This window comes from Dermacentor variabilis, chromosome 6 (assembly GCF_050947875.1).
Source record: "Dermacentor variabilis isolate Ectoservices chromosome 6, ASM5094787v1, whole genome shotgun sequence".
Taxonomy (NCBI): Eukaryota; Metazoa; Arthropoda; class Arachnida; order Ixodida; family Ixodidae; genus Dermacentor; species Dermacentor variabilis.
In genome coordinates this window covers 88,219,486-88,242,893 of record NC_134573.1, presented here as the reverse complement: position 1 = coordinate 88,242,893, position 23,408 = coordinate 88,219,486, and the positions used below count along the sequence as shown (strand labels likewise).

Here is a 23,408-nt window from a genome sequence, read left to right as displayed (position 1 = left end):
GGATGCCAATAAATCATCATCGTCATTAGCATCGTATCGTGCCACCTGCCTTGCAATGTCACATTAGCGTCGCGTAGCGTCTATACATGCGCCCTTTGCATCGCAGTTGCATATTATTACACCTTGTTGCACGCCACGTAGCAGCTGCATGGGTCGTCATGCCTTCTACGTCGACCCAGTGGTACAAGTTGTCTAATAGTTTGGGCAACAATAGTATGCACTCGTGGCCTTGGTGTCGTGGTTATCGTCTCATCGTCGTCCGTCCAGCTTTGACTTTTGACTGTCGTCCTACCACGTTGTTACGCGGTCTCTATGACGATGATGGTGTAACAAAGCTGCAACGACCAAAACGGCAGGCTTCGTGATACAGTCGTCATCACCCCATTGTCGTCGCGCACACATACCGTCGTGAAGACGTCGTATTTATTCCGTCGTTGTCAACAGCCGTTCTCATTGATTCTTCATTATACGAGTGTGCGATGCCATCGCGGTGTTTTCATCGTTGTCATTCAATATTCGTCATCCGACTTATGTCATGTAGTCGCCGTTACCATAGTCGTGATACACTCGTCGTCATACCACCTTCGTCAAGCTATTCTTTTGCTATCGTTATCACTTCAACAACGTCATCCCTTTGTCGTCATGACGCCTTCGTGGTACCATCGGCTTCAATCCTTCTTCGCCATTCTATCGCAATTGTGCTGTCGTAATTCAATGCAGATTATGCCGCCGCTGCCATGCCACCGTCATCATTTCGTCGTTGTCAGACAGATGTTATCATGCGTCCGTTGACCATCGGTTGACCATCATAACTATCATGACCATAGTCGTCCTGGTTATGCCGTCGTTATCACTCCAGCTTCGTCATTCGACACTCGTGTTTCTGTCGTCGTCACGTCGTTGTCTTCATGTACTCGTCGCCCCACTGTCCTCATACCATTGTCATGCCATCGTCGTCATCGTGTTGCCGCCTTACAGTCGTTGTTATGTGCTCGGTGTCATAACGTTGCCATGATGCCATAGCGGTCGTTCCACTGGGGCCATTGTAACGTTGGCATCTAACTATCGTCATGCCGTCGTTGTCCCGCCATTGCCGTCACACAGTGTTCAATGTTTTTTTCTGTACAAATATCTGAACTCCCTCCCAGCCCATTTACACTTTCTTCCCTATTCCTCGGTCGTTCTTCATAATCGATTTTACTGTGAGCTTCCCTCACTTTAAAATTTGCCCAGCCCATGTCACCCTGCACAGCTTCATTTGTAGTCTTCCCGTGAGCGTCCAATGCGAGGCGTCCCATTGACCTTAGTTGCAATCGAGTCCTGGTGGTATACCCTGATTTCAAGCAAACAACCACATTTCCAAATGTAAGTCCTGGAGCCATTACACCTTTCCACATACCCCGGAGCACCTCATACTTATTGTATCCTCTTAGCGCTCTGTGTTTCATTATGGCCGCATTTATTTTCCCCTTTACTGTTATTGTTTTTCCTGTGTTTCTATATATCTATTGCCTTCGTTTATCCATATACCAAGGTAATTATATTATTTTACCCGAGGTATTTCCTGGCCCTAAATTGATACTGTCTGTTCACTGTTTTCATTGAATACCATAACACCTGATTTTTTAACGTAAAATTTTAAGCCTAAATTCTCGCCTTCCTGTTCGCAGATATTAGCCAGACGTTGTAAATCATTTTACTTGTTCGCCAGCAACACAATGTCGTCCACATAAAACACACCTGGAAGCTGCTGCTCTACTACTCTACCCACCTGTTTGTATGAGAGACAAAACCCGACGTTACTTCCCTCTAGCAGCCTTTCCATCCTCACCATGTACATCATAAACAGCAGTAGGGATAAAGGGCACCCCTGCCTCAGTCCCTTGTTGATATCAACATTCTCGTCGCTCCTCATCCCTTCCCATTCAAGGCAAACGGTATATTCTAGGTAAATCTCTCTAAAAAGCTGTAGACAATCGTCGCCTAAGCATTCCCCTTCGAGAATATGCCACAAGATGTTGCGGCTACGTTGTCATACGCTCCTGTAATGTCTAAAAATGCCACATTAACGGTCTCCTTTCTACTCTTGATATTTCAAAACACTGAGTAAAGACAAATCAGTTGTCTTCCAGACGCCCACCTACTCTGAAGTTATTCTGAAGTTCTCCCAAAATGCCATCATTCTGTGCCCTTGCTTGAAGCTTAAATTTAATTGCCTGCATTGTTAACCTGTATATTACCGACGTAATGCTCAAGGTCTATACAAGTGAATTCTACCTTTATACCCCTTACCTTTATTGACCCTTTTTGCGGAGCACTTTGTTCTAGAGAAAGGAGATGGCGCTTTCGGCGGCGCGCCGCACGTGGCCTCTAAGACAGCGCACAAATGCGAAACCATTAGTGTTTATACACCTTGCTTCTGTATCACCATATCTTAAATGCAACTGAGTTTTCGCCGACACACTGTGCTCCAATCAGGCTGCAAATTGTGGAGCAGTGGGTTGAAGACGTGTGCAGTAGTTTGTTGAAAAAATAGTGACTGGCATATTGAGGAATGGAATGAATCTGTGTGGCCAAGTTCGCGGACCAGGGCTAGTACTGCCCATGTTAAAGGCACTTCGAGATCTACGGCTTCCTAGAGGATACAGAAATTTGCTCATCCGCCAGCGTTGTGTCGCTAACTTTAATAGAAAGGGCTTCAACCCCGGAACGTCGGCAAGAGTGAGTACCGCTGGTTAAGCAATGACAAAGGGAGTATAGCACCGCTTAGTGTCGTAGTAAGTTTCGCGCACGTTATCTTCTACACACACCTATCCCAACTGGCACGCAAACCACTCTATCCACTCTATCGCCAACCTATCATATATATATATATATGTATATATATATATATATATATATATATATATATGGCTCGGGCGGTTCGGGTGGTTCGAGCGGCGGCCACCGCCGCGGTGCGAGTTACGCAGCCCGGACACATGGTCCCGCGGCTGGGGGTGAGAATGTGCGCGGCTGAGCAGGCATTGTGCTCTGAGACTTGAGAAACAAGGGACCGATCTCGTCAGGTGCCCGATCGGAGTGACGGACTGCCTCGAGGCGTTTGCTCAGTCGCATTCGTAAATGTGAACCTCCTTTCCTTGTTTACTATGTACTCAGTGTAACCGCTAATGTCTGTCTGTAAATAAATTCAGTTCAAATTATTGCCATCCAGCATCCTTAGTTACGGTATGCCGAAGCAGAGAACAGTGCAGCGGCTTAGGAAGAGCCGAGAACGAACTAAAACACCAAGAAAGAAGAACCCGGCGGAGGAAGAGACAGAAAATCTTACTGGTGGGTCAACTCAAATTTCGGGATGGGGCAACTGAAATTTGGTGGCACGCTTAGCATACTTAGATAACTCCGGTGGAGTTCCCACGTAATTTTTTTGCTCAATGGTGGACCACGCCAAATTTGTGCTGACCTAACCCCAAGTTTCAATTTGGCCCATCCCCAAATTTAAGTTGTCCCACCCCCAAATTTAAGTCGTCCCACCCCAAAATTTCAACGCCCCCAATTGCCCCCCAGTTTCAAGTTGGCCCATCTCCCAATTTCAATCAGCCCAACCGCAAATTTCAAGTTGGCCCACCCCTACTATAAGCTCAGGTATGCATTTTCTATGGAGCCCGATGTATCCCTATGGGCACTTTCTCTGATCAATTTTTTATTGGTTTAAATTGTTTCTAATCAGCATAAAGCTACCAATCATGTACATTTACACTATTATAACGATTAAATGTCTTCGCAAGTTATGCAATTTTTTTTTCGGATACAAGGCATTACACTCTTTGCTTGAGGCAACTGGGATACTCGCCAAAGAATGCTTGTACAATAATAAACTCGAAATTTAAAGCGCATTCGCACCTGCTTACTAATGTCCACTAGTACCTAATTTTCGGTATACATAAGCGCCCTTGTGCTTAAGTTCTTTTACAAGCAGACACACTGCGGCACGTACAATTAGACCGCAGGCGTATTTCATCACAACTTGAGAGCCCTGCTAGCTAGCCCAGAAATCCCAGCCCAACCACACGCAGCGACGCGCCAATGAGTATTTGAGCGTAAATTTAACATCTAAACACGTGTAGTGTACTACATCACGTAGGTACACCTTCCCAATGGTTCTCAATTGAAGAAAATGCACACCATACCGGCGCCCGTAAGCAAACAAAGCGAAAGGTGTACTTGCAGGCAAAATGTTATTCCCGGCGTATTCTTAAGCCGATTCGTATAGCTGGAAGCAACGCACGATTTCATCATGGCCTACTGAGGTGCTGCGATGCCCTAAGAACAAATGCCACAATCACTGAATACCATTACAACTGCAACGTGGCAGCACAATACGTGCTCTGCTACGATGACTAAGCACAGCGGCGCGGGCTTTTTGCCCCTAGCGCGGTGGCAGGCGACGAGTTTAATTTTCGGTGAGCCACCTCAGAAGCTTTAATAGAGCTACTTTTTTTCTTCCCTTTTTTAGCTACACTTCTTGCAGGCTTGTGTAGACATCAGAGCAGACAACGCGTCGTCTTCTGCATCATTAGACGAAAAGCGCCTGACTCCGCACTATGCCTGACTTCGCACTTACTGGCTGCGTATATGCCCTTGCCTGAAACTAAAGCCAATGTACGAGTTCCCTTTCATCACAAATCTGACCATCAACAGATACATCGCGAATGCGCAATGCACGAAGACAACTTCCCAATTCGCGTATAATACAGCGCGTAGTCTGAAACTAACGCGCACCATCTGTGAGCAAGATTCTTTTATGTTCTTGGAAGGTTCGCTCATCTTTCTCGGCGACGCATGGTCACGCCAGCACTTCGCTACTGACCTTGCAGCGGATATTCGCTATCGTCGCTATTAAAGCCCCTCCATCCACGCGCCACCGCCACGCGCCACCGTCCGCGGAAACGTGTATGGAGGGTCGCTATATATCAGCGTCGATAGTCCCAGACAAAATGGCGCCATGCGTTCGCGGCACCAACCAGCTTGTTTGTCGTTTGCTGCCTACACTCGTCGAAACCATAGTGTAGAAGTGCTACACTAGAGCTATAAGAAATGGCTTCTGTAGGTGGGCGGAGCTACACTTCTCTATACCAAATACAAAAAAAAGAAAGAAGACGTCTGTACACTATACACTCTAAGAACAGTTTACACCCTTTGGCGTGCCCCTTCTGCCACACAACGATAATCGTCATGCGTTTCCTTTCTTTAACGCTGCGAGCCCGGAACTTTCCAGTAACGAACAGCATGCGCGGAATCAGCATAGAACAGTTTACGCGCTTTGGAGTGCCCCTTCTGATAACGCGCGTTCCGTTCGTTACTGGAAAGTTCCGGGATCGCAGCGTTAAAGAAAGTACACGCATCAAGGCAGATGACGATTATCGTTGGGTGGCAGAAGGGGCACGCCAAAGGGTGTAAACTGTTCTTAGAGTGTAGCTACACTCGTGTAGCCAGTGTAGAATAAAAAAAAAAAAGCCCTAGTATGTAACTTCCCCGTAGCCACCATACCACAGCGACCGTGCCCTCGGGATAACAAACGCAAATCTTGAAGGCTATGCTTTTGCCAGCTGCATGCAGCGAAAGCGATTGCGGGGGCTGAAAACAAGTCACATGGCTTCCTCTGTAAATGCGCCTCGGAGTTGCCCCAAGACCAGTCGGGGTCACAACACCCCAAACCCCGTGGATGGGCATACGTAAATAAATACGAGGATACAGATGCACAGCGCCGGTACTAGCGTCGTCTGGCACAGCGCGCGTAGTTTGAACCCGTTCGCATAACTGAGCGGGCGGTCAGTTTGCTTCTGCAGCGCCTGCGCCGCGATGAACGCGTCGTCCGTAGAGCTAATAATTGATGGCAAGAGATATTCCGTTGCGATTACGAAGTTGCAACCTGGCGAAATAATGGCCGTTAACTCATCAACCGCTGAATGGTGGCGTATTAACATTGTCATGTTTGTATATACGTAACGTCTGGGACCGCTGGTGTCGCGGCGCGTGGACGCGTAATCATGCGGATATTTTCAAATTTCGCACATTTTCTTTATGACGCGGAGAAAATAATTACGCTAGATATAGCACACTGAAAGCAACTAAATCATGTTTTAAGGCACAATTACTATTTTTCTATAAGAACTCGCGCCCTCAATTTAGTAATTAAAAAGTTCGTTCATTGATCTGATCTGATTATCGATAGTTCTATTATGAAAAAAAAAAGAAACTTATCCTGATGGGGTACGTCACTGCTGACAGAATACCTGTGGTTGCTTGCTCATATATCCTATATTTTTTTTTTAAAGAGCCAGGTTAACCTTAAGAACCGTAGCTAGCTGGGCGAGTTGGTACATAATTATTGTACTTACAGCGCGAACAAATCAAACACGGACAAAGAAAGACGCAATACGAGCGCTGTTGTTACGTCTTTCTTCTTGGTCCGTGTCTAACTTGTTCGCGCTGTAAGCAATAATATATTGGCTAAGTTTAGCTGGGACACCTGTGTACGCGAGAATTACATTTCTAATAAATGCGCTTATTTAGTGGATGTTAATATATTATGGCGTTACGTGATGAAAAATATTTGTTTATTTCCAACAAATCTGCACGACATTGATCTGCCTATTGCATAGACGCTATTAAATATGTGTGTATCAGAACGCTCACCACAATAACGGCAGCACATATTCTTCTGCATTTTTTTTTTTTCGAGCATATTTCGTTCTTCTCTATCTATACCTCTGGAGAGAATTGAAAGTTTTCGTACTTTGCTATAATGTCATATAGTACACCTCCCTGAACACGCGAAAGTATTTTCAAAAGTTAAGTAAGAAGCATCAAAACGAATTCACAGCTATAAAAATTATAATTAATCACATCGTTGTCAATAAATAACTTGACTATTCCCACCAAATTGCGCACTTTCGGCGTTTCGTTACCGCCTTTGTTGGTGGCCAACTTTAACAAGATTGCTTCCTCGCAGTCATCAGACGAACTGGAAAAATCGGCTTCCGAAAATTCAAGGCGCGCTAGTTACTTTGCTGTCGCCACACCAGTCACTCTTGTCGTCTGCAACGCGCGCGACCCGCAATGCCTGCTGGGATTGCACAGCGGCGCTACGCGATTTTTCTGGTGCAGCTCGGGGCAACCTGACGTTGTCCCAACAGGGTGCACACTATTTATCGAGGACGGCGGGCGCGCACCGACGCGATTTATCGAGCACTGTGCGGCAGCTGTATAAAAAGAGGTGGCGTCCAAATACACGCCCCAGAGACAACTCTCCGGAGAGGCAAAATGGTCGCGAGAGTTATGCGTTTGCTCACTGCATGAGCCAAATATTTGGGAGTCGCCAACACGTCAAGAACACCTTGTGCATGTCATATGCATTTCAAACTACTTTCAAACCTTTCAGGCATCATCAAAATGATAATTAAAACACGACGTGCGACGTGTTTTTTGTGCCTGAAATTATTCTGGAACACGCAGATAGAAAAAGCATAGCCTTCAAGATTTGGTGTTGTTATAAAAAAAAATCGCTGTCTAAATGGTAACGCTAGCGATTGCAGCGCTTCTGCTTTGTGTGCGGTAGCCTTAATTTGTTGGTTCAACTCTTGGCGTGCGAGTGTTACTAACCACTTTCTATTTAAAACCAGTGCCTGCAAGGAAGTGGTAACTACAGGGGCAATCCAGGAAAGCATCGTTCTTTGGCACAGTGGAAACGGTGCACAATGAAGTCCATCGTGCTGACCACTCTTTCCGTGTTCCTGGGACTCTTCTTCATATTCGTCGGCTCGATGAAAGTGACGCCTAACATCAACCGGGAGATGCACCGGGAGATCGTACGTAGCGGATTCGCAATGCCGCGTCCGCGCGGACTTTCTCTGATAGCGGCACACTTAGGCAAATTTCTTATTGCACGATTCTTACAATTTTTTTTTTATTTACCACCACAAAATGCAAAAGTTGGCGCCTGTTTACGCGAAAACCCTATGAAAATCGTGCCCGTGTCCGAGCGGGAAATAGTGAGTTAGGCGGTCCCATCCTATGAAGATCGCGCGCACAGGATGCTTTCTTGTCGCGTGCGCATTGTTGCGACTTCTATTCGAAGAATAGTTTTATCACGGTAACGCACCGAGTAACTGTTGTAAGCAATCGTGTCTGCATGTTGCACTAGCACGGGTATCGGTCTTCGGAAACTGCGCGCGTACGTACGACTGCATATATAGTGCATCGTAAATATATTTCTTGGAAGCTGCTTAGGTGATCTACCGTTTAGGTGCCGGAAGAGTTTGTCCTAGTGTGATGCAGCTGAGTTTTGCAGCGCTTCTTAGGTGTTCTAATGAATATATATATATATATATAATGAGAGAGAGAGAGTACCCTATTACTCAAAAAAGAAATCACACAGTTACTAACGTTTTGTAATTTAGTCATCTCTTGTGATGGTATCCTCATCTTGATTGCATACTACTAAGCCACGGTCCATAAAGAAATTTTTTACATTTTGTTACTGCTCCTAGTACTCCTTCTTTTATGAATAAACACTTTTGCCACTTAGATGCATCATACATCTTCATTTACTGAAGCATCGTATAATCTGTATTTTGAGCAAAACTTAGCGCCACAGTACAGGGTAGGAACGGTACACTGGGTGGCTCTGGAGACCTGAGGGAGAAAGGTCGAAAACTCAAACAGGAAAAGACTGGTCAGACTGAGCCAGCGTGCTGTACTCCACTGTGCATAGGATGGAATTAATTATGAAAATAAAATTAACACTACATGTCTCTCATAAAGTAATTACTTCTGCCGCATGGGAGGGGTTCAGGGAAAGTGGGAAAAAAAATTCATGAGGAAGATGCTAGAGAAAAAATAAGAAAATGGATTAAACATAACCAAGCTGCAGTAGGCCCATGTCATGGCGACAGTTGAAGGATAGGTAGAGGCTCTTACATAGGACGCCTTAATTCTCCTGTAGGGAATCTGTGTAGGTGTCCTGCTGCTGGGTAACATGAAAAGTGTTAAGGTGACTTAAGGCTCATTCGCACTGGCAACTTGTGGAGGTCACACAATCATTTGTGACTGGCAAATAGAAAGCGACTGAAGGCGATTGGTGCTCACACCGGCAAGTGTAACTGGCCAGTTGCCTTCTGCTCACAATTGCATCGCCATGTAAAATAATTATCAGCATGTACAGATGTTCTGTTCCTGTGCATCGGATTGGTTCAGCTGTTTTGCAACTGCAGTTGCCCGACTGAACAATCAAGCATTGCCCGACTGGCCCAAAATGGTCATGTTTCTGATCACGCAAATGGCAACATTTCTGGCCTAAACGCTACCAAGTGTAGCGCTTAGGCCAGAAATCCACCTGTCTCATTGATGAGTACACCCGGTGGTAGGAATGGTATTTACACTGGATCCAGATACGGAAGCCCACTCCATGTAGGAGCATATTAAATGACTGAGTTCACATCAAGACACATTGGCACACCCTCTCACTGCTCCAAAGGTCTCCGCTTTTAATACCGTCATCTTCCCTAGGAGACTAGACTAGGGAATCTGATGACTGTGTCATGGCCAGTAACATTCGTCGAATCAGTCGCAATATCCGACCCATGATGTCGCATCATTCCACCGAACTCCGCCTCCTATGTTGTACCTTCGCCCCTGCATATGGTGCAAGTGTGTAGCAGTTTGGAAAGCCGAGGTTGATGTTCTAATGGTAGCGTTCGGCGGTGGCCCTTTCCGTCAATTAGTTCAGCTTGTCAGGGTCAGGTTTAGGTAGAGTGATCTTCGCAACAGTTGTCACCTCAATGTGAATTCCTTTGTTTGTGCATCACAGTCTATCTTGGGCCCTGTGTTGTCTGGGCGTGCGCTGATGAAAGGACTGCCTCATGAAAAACATCTAAGGAATTCTCATCGCTGTATTGAGACATAACACCAATGACAATGTGATCATTGCCGATGTCATAGCAGTATGTAAAGCTGCTCATGCTTCATCCTTTGTCTCATAGATATTTCTGTGGGAGTGTCACTATTTCACTTCTCCGTCTTTCTTGGTGTTTTATTTTTCATGCATCTCCTGCTTCAGCAAATAATTCTTGCTAATTATGGTTGCATTATGGATTTCTATATTGAGAGGAGTAACATATGGGAAGACTGTAAGCAGTGACAGCTACAACACAGCACATAACAAACAGAAAAAAAATTAGACATTGGGACAGTCATTCGTGCCGAATCAGAGGACCTTCTATCTTGTCCTAGGTCTCAGCCTCTGCGGCCTTGTTTGACGTGGTCGACTTTACTTGTTTGTTATGGACAAGAAAACAGACGTGAAGTCCTACAAAAATTTTAAAGTTTCCTTGTGCCTGGAGACACTGCAATCACTCCAGATGTAGGGGCTACTGCTCTGTACCATACACAGGATGTCCGTACGGTTACCTAGGTCAACTAATCACAGGGAACCCTAACTATGAGAAGGAAATTCATCGAAGAATAAAAATAGGTTGCATTGCATTTGGCAGACATTGTCAGCTCCTGACTGGAAGCTTACCATTATCATAGAAAAGGAAGGTGTACAATCAGTGCATTTTACTGGTGCTGACATATGGCGCAGAGACTTCGAGGTTGACAAAGAAGTTTGAGACCAAGTTAGGAAACGCGCAAAGAGCGATGGAACGAAGAATGCTAGGCATAACATTAAGAGACAGAAAGGGAGTGGCTTGGATCAGAGAGCAAACAGGTATAGTCGATATTCTAATGGACATTAAGAGAAAGAAGTGGAGCTGGGCAGGTCATGTAATGCACAGGTTTGATAGCCGTTGGATCATTAGGGTTACAGAATGGGTGCCAAGAGAAGGGAAACACAGTCGAGGATGGCAGAAGACTAGGTGGAGCGATGAAATAAGGAAATTTGCGAGCACTAGTTGGAATCGGTTGGCGCAGGACAGGGGTGATTGGAGATCATAGAGAGAGGCCTTTGTCATGCAGTGGACATAAAATAGGCTGATGATGATGTTGTTGTTGATGATGTCATAGCTTGAGCCAAGAATTTAAAGAGGAAAGGTGTGTTGGAAGCAAATTGAACCGAATAGATACTCTTCACAATAGCCTATAGTAACTCAGACATTTTTTTGTTTTCCCCATAACTCACTAATTAACTAAGTTTAATTGCCCAACTTTTTAATTATTGGCTGAGACCCCAAATATGATACGCGCATTTGTAGAGCACCTTCAGAAACCACTGATCGAGTTGTTTCCTTTACGATACGTCTCACATAGCCCCTTTTTCCGGGTTGCAAAGGAAGCCTGCGAAATATGAAAAAAGCCACGTGACGGAGCGTTTGCGCAGTGGTACTGTGCTGCTCTCAAGCGTGTGTTCGGTGAACAAGGTTGGCTGCATCGTGACTGGTGACGAGGAAGCTGCATGGCGTTCCTTATCTCATTGGCAGCACTCAGCCAGCAGCATGCATTTTCACAGTCATCCAACGAGAGCCAACCTTGTTCACCGTACACACACTTGAGAGCAGCACGATACCACTGCGCAAGCACGCCGTCCTATGGCTTTTCTCATATTTCGGAGGCTTTCTTTGCAACCCGGAAAAAAGGACTATGTGAGACGTATCGTAAAGGAAACAACTCGATCGGTGGTTTCTGAAGGTGCTCTGCAAACCTGCATATCATAGTTGGGGTCCTTAGCCAACAATTAAAAAGTTGGGTAATTAAACTTAATTATTGAGTTATGGGGAAAACAAACAAATGTCTGAGTTACTACAGGCTATTGCGAATAGTATGCGTTCAATTCAATTCGCCTCCGACGTGCCTTTCACCTTTAAATACTTAGCTGAAGTTATGTCGGACACACTGTATAGTTCCACAATGCACACAATCCATGTGGTGAGTGTTTAAACATTAATGTGTGTGATGACATATACCAGACATCAATACTACACTCTGTTCCCACTTCTTGTACTCTGGCATTTCAATGAAAGCATTGTGCACCACAGGAATAAAAGGTGTGCACTGACATATGACCCTGAATACTCGAAGTGTTCAACGTAATGCAGTTGCTCAGGCAGAAGACACACAGATATGCACAAGAAAACACATTAATAGCTCTACAGGTTTGCTCACAGTGCCATCGCGCTTTGATAGTGACTCATCTGATGCTGCTGCTTCAAAGAGACACCAAACAGCAACACTAATGTTGAATTCCAATGGCGGAGTCGGAGCAGCCGACAGACTCCGCGAGCGAGCACTCGACTCTGGCGTAGAGCAACGCCTCCAATTTCGCGAGTGGAACACAAACTGCGCCGCCGGAGCAAGGTGGAAGTGGAACTTCTATCTCCGAGTTACCCAGGATGCCTTGCGTGTTGTCATTTCCTTCCGCTGTTTGCTCCCAGCACCGCCGCACCGGTCAGTTGTCTCTTCAGCGTCGTTCATCTGTTGTTTTTTTAAAAGTGCGGAATGGATATCTCGCCAAGCGGGCAGCAGCTTTTGCTTCCTCGTGAGTCGTGACCGGTGGCGCCTCCCAGCAGACAAACGTGATAAAGGAAATATGTCACACTGAGTTCCGGTCCACTTTGCCGATTTTGGCGGAGCATCTTTTTCTGCTCCACGGAGTGACTCCTGCTCTGAATCCACTCCGACTCTCCCATTGGAACACCTTACTCCCGCCCTCACTCTGTCATTGGAACAAACTGGCTCCGAAACGAGCAGACAAACTTGCTCCGACTCTGCCATTGGAATTCAACATAAGTTATTTTAGACTGTGGTAGGGACTTAAAAAGCAAGGCCTGGCTGGCATTTATTCATTCGGAAATAAGGGCCAAATTCTCTGTTTTTAATTTTGCACCTCAGTATTGCCGTTACCGTGATGTCACCTACTTTTATATAATTTTTCTAATTTTGGACATATTTGTGTCACAGGAGATCTTGAAAGCTGCCAGGTTCCTTTATAATGAAGTGTAATCCTTGTTTGTTGCAAAAAAAAATTAACTTGCTCTGGAAAAGACTCTGCCAGAGTATGACATGTCATGGGAAGCTGGTGAGGGTATTCCAAGGTGGCATCACTTCTAGTTAGTACCAAGCCTCCTTTCACATGAAAGCTGCATTTCTTGTGGATTCCGTGAATGTAACAGATAAACACAGAATGCAGTGTCCCCTTAACCGAGAGGCTGTATTTGTTACTGAATGCTCTGTGTCCGCACATGATAAGCATCTGAACATAATATGATAAGCATAAATGGACAATTTTAAATGGACAGTGAAGAAGGACTCAATAATATCGGCCTTACGCTTTCGTAATATTCTTTCAAAAGTCTGCGTTCATTCGCGTGACATGAAAAAGTCAGTTCTTACAGATATGGCTGTGTGATACCACAGATTTCAAATTATTCTTGCATATGTAGTGCATGAAAAGCTATTGGAAGTTGGCAGGTTGATTTTTCTTTCTTGTTCGCAGTGTAGCCTTTCTTGACCACTAACAGTTAACTAGACCCGAATAGAGCGCTGCTGAAAACCGTGACGTCGCGGTGAGCTGATGCGAGAACTTCAGACAAATGTTGCCACTCGTCTTTCGTTTTTGTGGCTTTTCTAGCTTTAAAAGTCTTAAGAGTCTTAAATAGCACTCGTCCTGCATTCTGCTTGTCCCTGTGTCATTTTTTGCGCTATGTATCTCAGTCTGAATTAAAAGTCTCCACTTGCAATAATGGTGACCATATTACTATTGTAGAGGCCTAATTTACTAATGCAACACTGTCTGTCGAAACTTTGAGCCGTGTGAACGGAGTGTACGTCACAGTGCATTTTGGGCGGCTCAGCTGTTTGACTGTTGTACTTTGCCACTATCAGCCTGCGCATTAGCCGTTTTAGATACTCTCAGACTTTGTTGCTTCTGTTGGACTTTTCCAGAGACGCAACTTCGTGCAATACTCCAAGGTGTTCCCCTTCAGCAAGCTGCTGAACTTCAAGATGAACCCCAAGATTTACCGGCTCTTCATCGGCTGGTCTGAGGTGGTCTGTGGGACCATCCTTGTCCTTGTACCAGGTGAGCTAGCTGTGACCGTCCATAGGCCAAGGTGGTCATTTGACAGCTTACTGTGCATTTCACTGGTTTCCACTAGTTTCTCATAAGCAGGTTGCCTTTTACTGTGACAGCAGTTAAGAGCTCAAAACTGGACTTGCTGTGTCCATCTGCCAACCTTTTCCATTATGCCACTACCAGCAGTTGTCCTTATTGTGTTGTTATCGGGCCACTTTATCATCCTAAACCTTGCTTCCACCACAGAGTACAGAAAAACAAAAGTTTTGCCCACCAACACAGAGATTCGAACTTGTGGTTTTACGGCAATGTGCCATTAGGAGCTGGTTGTGCTGACTGCTGCACTATTGTGTAGCTTTGGCACCTAGTAATTAGTGCTAGGTTTTGTGCCCCACATAGACAGTGCAATCTCATTTTTGTGCTAACCTCTCCCTCTCATACGGAGACTATGAACTGTGTGTACCACTGACTCACTGCTGATAAAGTTGGCAGGCCTTGGTTCATCACCAAGTCTTTGGGTCAAGAAGCACAACACTACTGGAACTTTTCTATGGGAAGAAGTTGTATTTACAGAGGTTCTATTTGCAGCAAGGTGTTATATACACGACATCAAATTTGCAGCATGTCGAGGTCTGAACGGAAGGCCTAACTAGCATCCCTCAGCACACTGTACCTCATACTACACCCGTGCACAACCATAGTGTGCCTGTGTCTGCGGGCCCATCTCTCAAGCCCCCTGTTTCAGCTATGACGGGTCACAGTAGACCAAGCTTTACAAGAAAGCTGGCTCTGCATTTAACCAAGAAAGCCTTTCGCCTAGGGGTGCGGGAATCTTGGATCTGCCCGAACAGGGCGCATAAAGGGTTTAAAATGCCACGTAACGGCGTGGAACGCATTTTCGGGGTGAGCCATATTGGCCTTTCTTCTCCCTCCCCCATTTCTCGGGCTTTAGTGGCCCAGTCACACAGAGCAGACCTTAACTACCCATTTAAGCATTAGCTTTCTTACGGTACTTCACGCACTTTTCAAGGTCTATGTAACTATCTAGGTATGCTTATATGTAGCCATTTTCCTGCCTACCAGGGTCACTGGGTAGTCGGTAGTCGAATGGGTAGCACATCAGGCTGCTCTGCTGAGGTAACAGGGTTTGAAACCAACCATTGGACCAACTTGGGTGTCTGAGTATATGGCAATGTGTGCATATGTGCACACATTGGGAAGAATGTGGGAAGAAATCACTGGCCAGGCAGAGCAGAGCAGAGTACCACAGACGAGCTCCGTGTTCGAGCACCCCACGTCTGACTTCAGGGTGCACCATATGCCCAGAAGTACAAGTGGCAGGCACTGAACCTATTGCGATGGCGTGCTATAAGCAATGAGTGCTGACTTCAATTGTCAGGGAAAATGTTCCACGACGCAGTTGGCCTGAAGGCGGTAAGCCACCCTGCACAGTCGAGCCGTGCCGAGCAAGCGAAGCAGTTGTGCAAGGAGTGCCGACTCGCATTGTTGTCCGTGGTCTGTGACTGTTCTGACTGGGCATCCAAAACGGCATCCAAACCCATGTTGAGACAGAGGTAGCCACAATGGTTGAAGTGGAGATGTCTGGTAGCGGCACTGCATCTGGCAACGCCACCTAGATAGCAGGCCTGTGCACTCCAGTTTATGATGTCGTCCTACTTAGACCGATTTTTCCACTGTAAAGCTTGGCATCATCATCACGTCAAAATCACCACGACTGACTCAGGAGCATCCCCATTAGATTCTATGGCAGTCGAGCAACGTAACATAAAGTCATGGACCGAAGTGCACAGGTCTTGTGTTGTCTAGGGAGTGTTGCCTCTGGGCACTGGGTAAACTTGTCGATGGAGGTGAGCACATACAAAAAGCCTTCAGACATGGGGGTAATGGTCCCACAATGTCAATGTGGACAACATCGAATCGATGGTCAGGTTGAAGGAACTGCTGTGTCAGGGGAATGGGCATTTCAGTAAAACTCCATTTGGGCCTTGTTGGTACAAAATTCTGTGCGCACACGAGACACGACACACAGTGCCAGTGTGTGTCGTATCTTCCTTTTGTGGTCTGTCTTAGGTGTTTGCACTGGAAGCTTAAAGGGGAACGGGGTACCGATGGACTTTCGCACGTTGACAAAGGGCGCATGCACGTGCCCAGATGCGTATATTGGTGTTCATCCGGGCCCACACATAGCGTGAGCAAATAAGTCACTGAATGGCACGAACACATGGATGGGCAAGCTTGCGCACTGTGTTAAAAAGGTGCCTGCATAGTATGCTAGGGATGAACGGTCTCGGGGTAACTGTAGAAGTGTCGCAAATGAGTGATTCGATCAGACTGTGTATCCTCGAGCCACAGTAATGTAGCAGATGAACGGAGTAGAAACAGTTCGAGATCATTAGCTTGGTGCAATGGGATTGTCTGAACATCGAGTGTTATCGGATGTGACGACGATGCCATGATGTACACATGGCTGAGTGCGTGAGCAGGCATATATTGGTCAATGCTGACGTGTCAGATGTCGGTGGATAATTCTGAAATAAATTAGAGATGGCGGACTTCTCACAGCATATAGCTTGACAGTGGTTGGCCAAGCCCATACATCAGGGGCTTGTGATCCGTAAAGATAGTAAAGAATCAGCCCTCGACAATATAGTGCAGTCCATTTATAGCGATACTGCATGTAACGATATATCGGGTATAACAATGAGCCGACTTAACCCTTTCAGGGTCGATTTTTTTTTACATATGCGACTGCTTAGGGTCGATTTTTTTTTATTGCAGATTCCAGTTCTTCTGAGGGACCTATTTCTGAAAAAGTTTACCGTAATTTTTCTAGGGTGACCGTAAAGTCAGAAAAAAATATTTTGCGTTGGTATATATGTACTATTTATTCATGAATAACAACAATAGAAAAAGGAAATAAACTTATAAGAATTAAAAACTTGATGCATTGTTATAGTTCAAGGCTTAAAATATGCGCACACGAGAATATTTCGTAAGTCTCAAATGTTCCTGCTCTTACACTAATATTTACGTCCATAGCCTAATCGAACTGCCTAGGTGAGCGCACCCAAGAAAACTGTGTGGTTGTGCGCCCGTCAAAAAAGCAAAACGTGTGACAAACTTCTGCTAATCTTCATCTTATCGCCAACCAGAGGGAATTAGATATCGCGGGTCTCCCCCCCCAAAAAAAAGAAAAGGAAAGGAAACGCATGCACGGCGGCATCCTTCCTATGCTCACTCTTGCGAGCACTAAACGAGCGAGAAACAGGCGGCCGCCCTTAGAGCGATTAGCAACGAGATAGCCATCAGTTTTGCGAGCGCAAGAAGCCAAAACGGCCTGCAGAACAAAACCCAAACCGCCGCCCGCCCGCCCGCGCCGAGGCGCGAGCGGTAGTATATAGACGCGTCGGAGCAAACTAGCTCTAAAGCAAACCTTGCAACAAAAACCGAGAGAGGGAGGCGCGAGAAAAAAATTCCCAGCATTCCTACATAGTGGCAGCACTTGCCAGGAAATAAAATATTAGGAAATTGGTGTGCTTTTTAAACATACAGACGGCATTGTAAATATGTGGCATCGACCAGTTTGGACTTGTTCGCAGCGCCGTATACTTATGTCATTGACCCTGAAAGGGTTAAGAGTGGCAACTTATACATTAGGGCTGTGAGAGAAAAAATGAATATATAACAATACGTTATTCACCGCATATTAAATATAACATTCAAAATTTTGTTTTAGGGACAGCGTTTTCCATGCAGAATAATTGTGAAATTTGTACTCCTAAGTTCCCCCTAAATGAACGATGCCGAGATGGGGTGATATGTTTGCCTAGGTGAGTTGGTATGTGCCACCATTAACTGCACAGCGTGTCCCACCTGCGTGCCGATTGTGAAAGCCACGGAGAACATCGCTAGTTGGCGCAGTGCACCACAAGAAGGCAACAGCCACCTCACGTCCATACTCGTTCCCCCGCGATTGAGCTACGCGCGAGGTGGGGGAAAAAACGGGAGACGCGAAGCGGTGCTTGCCGTTTACCCCTGTCTCAGCAAGTGTGTAAATATTCTATGGAAGCAGCAGTGGACAGCCCGGTTGATGGAAGATGGTGCCGACAAAGCACAGTATTGTATCGCTTGGGACAAAGCTGCAAATTTTGCAAGTATGAGCTCGTGCAGGAGTGCCGCAATCATGATGGCTGCAACCAGGGGCCATGCCGATCAGCAGAAAAGGTGGGCTTCGTGCATCTGGGCGAAACCCCTGGAACCAACACAGTGAAAGCCGTTGACATTACCAAGCTCTGGGAGCATGTCACTTCTGACGATGAAACAGGTAGTGCTTTGGTGGAGGAGTTTTCGAGTGGAGACAGTGCTGCCTCGTTATGTGAAGAGATCTACGATGGGGCGATCATTGTCGTGACAGACGACAGTGTTGTGCAACGGGGGTGATGAGGTTGACAATGACCCGTCTTTAACACTGACTCCAATGTTCACGCAAAGTGCACTGTTTTCAATCGAGTTGCTCATTGTTTTCTTGCACGCTTAATTATTGCTGCTAGTGTTTGCACAGCAGCTGGACACCACAGTTGTGAAACTCCTGCAAAAGCAGGTGCGTTTTTCTGACTATTTCAGTGCACCTAACGCTTTATTTATTTATTTATTTATTTATTGATACTGCGGTCCTGTTTCCAGCACCTTAGCAGGGTGCATACAAAGTGAAATTGAAAAAATCTAAGTAAAGAATACAGCTATACATAACATAGGTCACTCGTGATGTGCAAATGCAAGCAGATACGCTGTTTAGAGGTATAAGTAAACATTTTATTTTTTAGCCTACTTAATGCATGTATTTTTTTTTTTGCGCAAGTGGCAAATTTGGTTTCGGTGCTACAAAGGTACGTTCGGCAGCTTTTCTTTGCAGCAGACCAAATTTTGTGATGATCGGTCATAACGATCAGATTTTTCGTTCTTGACATCATTATAGGTGGACTGCACTGTATAGCGAAAATGGCGCACTGCAAGGTAAATGCCAAGCAACACTCGACCCAAAATGCTGTAGCGGGCCTGAGTTGGAGTGAGTCTTTTTGAAAGTAGGCTAGTTAGTGCATGCCAAGAATTGCCGAGCTATTGCCCGAAAACTGCTCCCACAGCCGTGGTGGACACGTCAGCCATGTGGGCCAGAGGCGTAGCAGGGTTGCGAGCAGTGCAGCATCCACCAAAGCACCCTTCATTTTGTTGAAGGTGTCATTGAAGGTGGCCTCCCAAGTTAACAAAGACTCCTTGTTCTTGTTGGCAAGCAGGCAGTCCAAGAGATCCACTGTAACAGCAGAGTTCTTTATAAAGTGACGGTGAATGGTCACGTGCCAAGAAACTGACCGTGCTTGGTGATGGCCTAGGGAAGTCGGCTACAGCCTGTACTTTCGAAGCGAGTGGGCGCATGCCTCTCGAGTCAAGGTGATGTCCGAGAAACTCGAGAGTTGCAACACCAAACTTGGTCTTTGAGACATTCATGACAATGTCATGCTGGGACAGGCACTGAAGCAAAAGACGTAGATGTTGTAAGTGTTCGACTGATGCACTCACCACCAACAGATCATCCACTTAGGCGAAGACAAAGGGCAGGCCATGTATTACTGAGTCACTAAAACGTTGGAACAGCTGGGTGGTGTTTCGCAGACCTAATGGCATTTTCAGGAATTCGAAGAGGCCAAAGGGTGTCCTGATAGCCTTCTTTGGTGTATCTTCCTCAGCCATGGCGATTTGGTGGTATGCTTGGACGAGGTTATGTTTGAAAAGATGTTGGCGCCATACAGAGCAGCAGTGAAATCCTGAATGTTGGGCATGGGATACTGGTCTGGAGCAGTCTTAGTGTTCAGAAACCGGCAGTCTCCGCATAGCGTGCAGTCGCCAGTGTTCTTAGATACCATATGGAGTGGAGCTGTCCAGTTACTGGAGGACGGTCGAATACTGCCAAGCTCCAACGTGTGCTCAAACTCTGCACATGCTACTTTGAGCTTGTCCGGAGCAGGTCGACGGGATCGGAAGAATACAGGTGGCCCTGAAGTGACGATATGGTGGCGTATGTTGTGACAAACAGGATTCTTCCAGTTAAGTGGCGTGGCAAGATTGGAGAATTCTTGTAACAATGCTGCGAAGAGTCCATTGGAAACTGCGGTGCAAGAGAGCGCTACATCTGTGGTCTCTAGTGCAGCAATGCCTTGAACGGAGAGAATAATTGTTGCATCCAGGAGATAACGATGCTTGATATCGACAAAGAGGCCATGGTCGATGAGAAAATCAGTGTCGACGATAGCGAAATTGACATCAGCAACCATGAAAAGCCACGGAGACGTTCTTCGAGGCTCAGGTTCAGCACTGGCGACTGCGGATTCGCGACCATACCACTGCATCGCTAATTCTTCCGCTCTCACTTCTAGGCTTGCAGCCATCTAGTGCCCTACTTGGATACCACTGAGTCCCCTGCTGCTTGCCCAAGGTTTGCGAACCGTAGGACTACGCAAGCACTAACTATCTTGTGCTTACTACGGCGTGGACGCTTTTGGCTGCAGTTCATTCAAAGGACAACTTCCCGGCTGCGTATGCTTGTGCTGACACAATCGTGCATGTGCCGAACTGGCACATAGAGCATCATCGCGGTGGTTTACTGGTCATCATGGTGGCGCTTCATTCGGCTTTCCTCCTTTCAACCTGCTCGGAATAAAATCTCGTGCTTCGCTCTCTGCATGGAGATTTGCAACCATACCACTGCATCGCTAATTCTTCCGCTCTCACTTCTAGGTGAGTGTTTTTTTCTGCTAAGGAAAAGACCTTGATTTTGTACTGCTTGGTTGCAAATCCCACCTGCTTTTTTGCTGTGTCTAGTAAACGCGGATTGCTAATCATGGGCAACGATCCTGCTAGTAACCGTTCTCATATAGGCACATTCACATGTTTTCACCGTAGAAACATCTTGCGCCGGTCAAATGTTTGCATCACTTATCTTTTGTTCTGTCCTGTTCCTTGAGTGTGTGTGATTCTGGCTGCTTGCCTTGTCACAAGTTTGTTGCTGTGCTGTGGTGACGTTGAGCCCAACCCCGGTCCTGGTGATAGCAAAATCCTTGACGCTATTCTCACCAAACTAGAAGCTTCAGACGCAAGAAATGTTGAATTCCAAAAGGATACCAAGCATCAGCTAATAGCATTGCGGAAAAAATTTATGACCTTGCCAAACACGTGTCTAATCTTGAAACTGCTGTCAAAGACATGCACAGGTTGAAAATAGCTGTTATCGAAACATCTTCGACGATAATTCATTGCAAATAAAAATAGACCAGCTATCGGGCACCCTGGATGACCTAGAGAACAGATGTAGGCGAACCAACCTGATTGTGAAGGGACTTCCAGAGGGGCAAACAGAGACTTGGGATGAAACTGAAAAAGTTGTTCGAAATTGGGTCTCCAAGTAGGAAACATTGAACGTGTCTGGGGCATCTGAAAAGTGGTTTCAACAGGCCAATCATCATCCAGTTTCCGAACTTCAAAAGCAAACAGGAAGTTTTCGCGAACTCGTTGAAACTGAAAGACCATAAGGGTTAGAAAGTGTGGTTCGAGGACGACTTCTCATCTAAGATGCGTGCAATCAGATTGTAGCTGTGGGATTTCAGAAAACAATCCCGTTATCAGGGGCAGAAAGTATGACTCAAGTTTGACAAACTTTCAGCTAACGGCCAAACATACATTTTTGATTCTGCCTCTGGCACTGTCGTCCCCTTGGCAAAAACGTCATCACATTCCATGCAACCCTCTTGCTTCCGATGACACGACAAGGCGATGCTTGTAAAATCTCAAAGCAAGCCGAAAAACATTCTTCTGCTCTCATCTTTGTTTTCCAACTTCCGTAGTATTTTATATAAGCAAGATGTTCTTGTCTGTTCTATGACCGCATGTGCAACTGACATTTTAATAAGCACTGAGACATGGCTAAGTAGTGACGTACCAGACTGTGTATTGACTATTCATTCTGAGTTCAACATATACAGAAAAGACAGAAGTATAGCATGTGGTGGTGTTCTTGTGGCTGTTAAGAAATCAGTTCACTCTGAAAGTGTGCTAGCCATGCCGCCCCCGTCTGCGACCCTTCCGGGACGCCGATGGCGACATCCGCCATCTCCCATCATGGCTCACACTAATGAAGACGCCCTCATTTGGCAGTGGAACTGCCGAGGCTTTCACCATAAACAACCGGTACTCAATCAATACCTACGCCAACATACCCGCCGCCCGGATGCTATCCTACTTCAAGAAACCATTCAGCGGGGTCGCCCTCCCAAACACCAATCTGATCACCGACCCTGTGACGCCATCACCCTACGCCTTCAAGATGGCAGTCCTATCCCACACGTCCCTAATATCCGGGTTCTCGGTCTCACCATCTCTACCAACGGCTCCAATGCCTTGGCTCTGAACAAGATCTGTGCCCAATCTCAAAACACCCTACGACTTCTTAAACGTATATCTAACCGACGAGGAGGACTCAAAGAAGAAAGCCTTCTCCGACTCGTCCAATCCTTTGTCATATGCCACATTACCTACGTTGCTGCGTACCTCAACTGGTACCGGGCTGAGCAAAACAAGCTCGACACCCTCATACGACGGGTCTACAAGCAAGCACTTGGGCTCCCGCATTGCACCAGCACTGAACTCTTCAACCAACTGGGAGTTCACAACGACCTTTCCAAACTCATTGAAGCCCAACAACGCTCTCAGCTTGAACGGCTCACCCTTACTGAAACGGGGCGCTTTATTCTGTCCACACTTGGCTTCACCTACCATCAGCAACAGGGCCCCAAACAACCGATCCCGACCGACATCCGCAGCTGGATCTACATAGACCCTATCCCTAGAAATATGCACCCTGAATATAACAGGGCCCGGCGCCAAGCTCGGGCCGGAGCTATCATAAAAGCCCTTGCCCACGTACCTGGCGTCACATTTGTTGATTCAGCCCAATACTCCCATGGCACACGATTTGTGGCCGTCGCCACACACGATGGAGTCCTACACCACGCCTGCAGCGTCACTACCCCCACTGCCGAGACGGCTGAAGCAGTGGCCATCACCCTGGCCACTTTAGATCCCACCTGTCACACCATAGTGTGTGACTCTCGCTCAGCTGTTACTAACTTCAGCAAAGGCCGTATTTCTCCCCAAGCTCTTCGGATCCTCTGCCAGGCACCACACTCTAAAGACAGCATAATCTCCCTAACATGGATCCCGGCCCATGCGGGCCCTGTCCACCCACACCTCCCCAATCTCCACGAGGTCACCC

General features: G+C 46.3%; 1 protein-coding gene across 1 annotated transcript in view; it reads left to right on the top strand.

Moving 5' to 3' along the window:
* The first annotated feature begins 7,677 nt into the window (after positions 1–7,677).
* Positions 7,678–23,408, top strand: part of LOC142584922 (putative acetylcholine receptor chaperone) — a 42,401-nt gene continuing 26,670 nt past the window's right edge. Inside the window, exons 1-2 of the mRNA XM_075695270.1 lie at positions 7,678–7,868; positions 13,939–14,074. Coding sequence (XP_075551385.1) covers positions 7,758–7,868; positions 13,939–14,074 — 247 coding nt within the window. The 5' untranslated portion in view covers positions 7,678–7,757. The remainder of the gene's footprint in view (positions 7,869–13,938; positions 14,075–23,408) is intronic.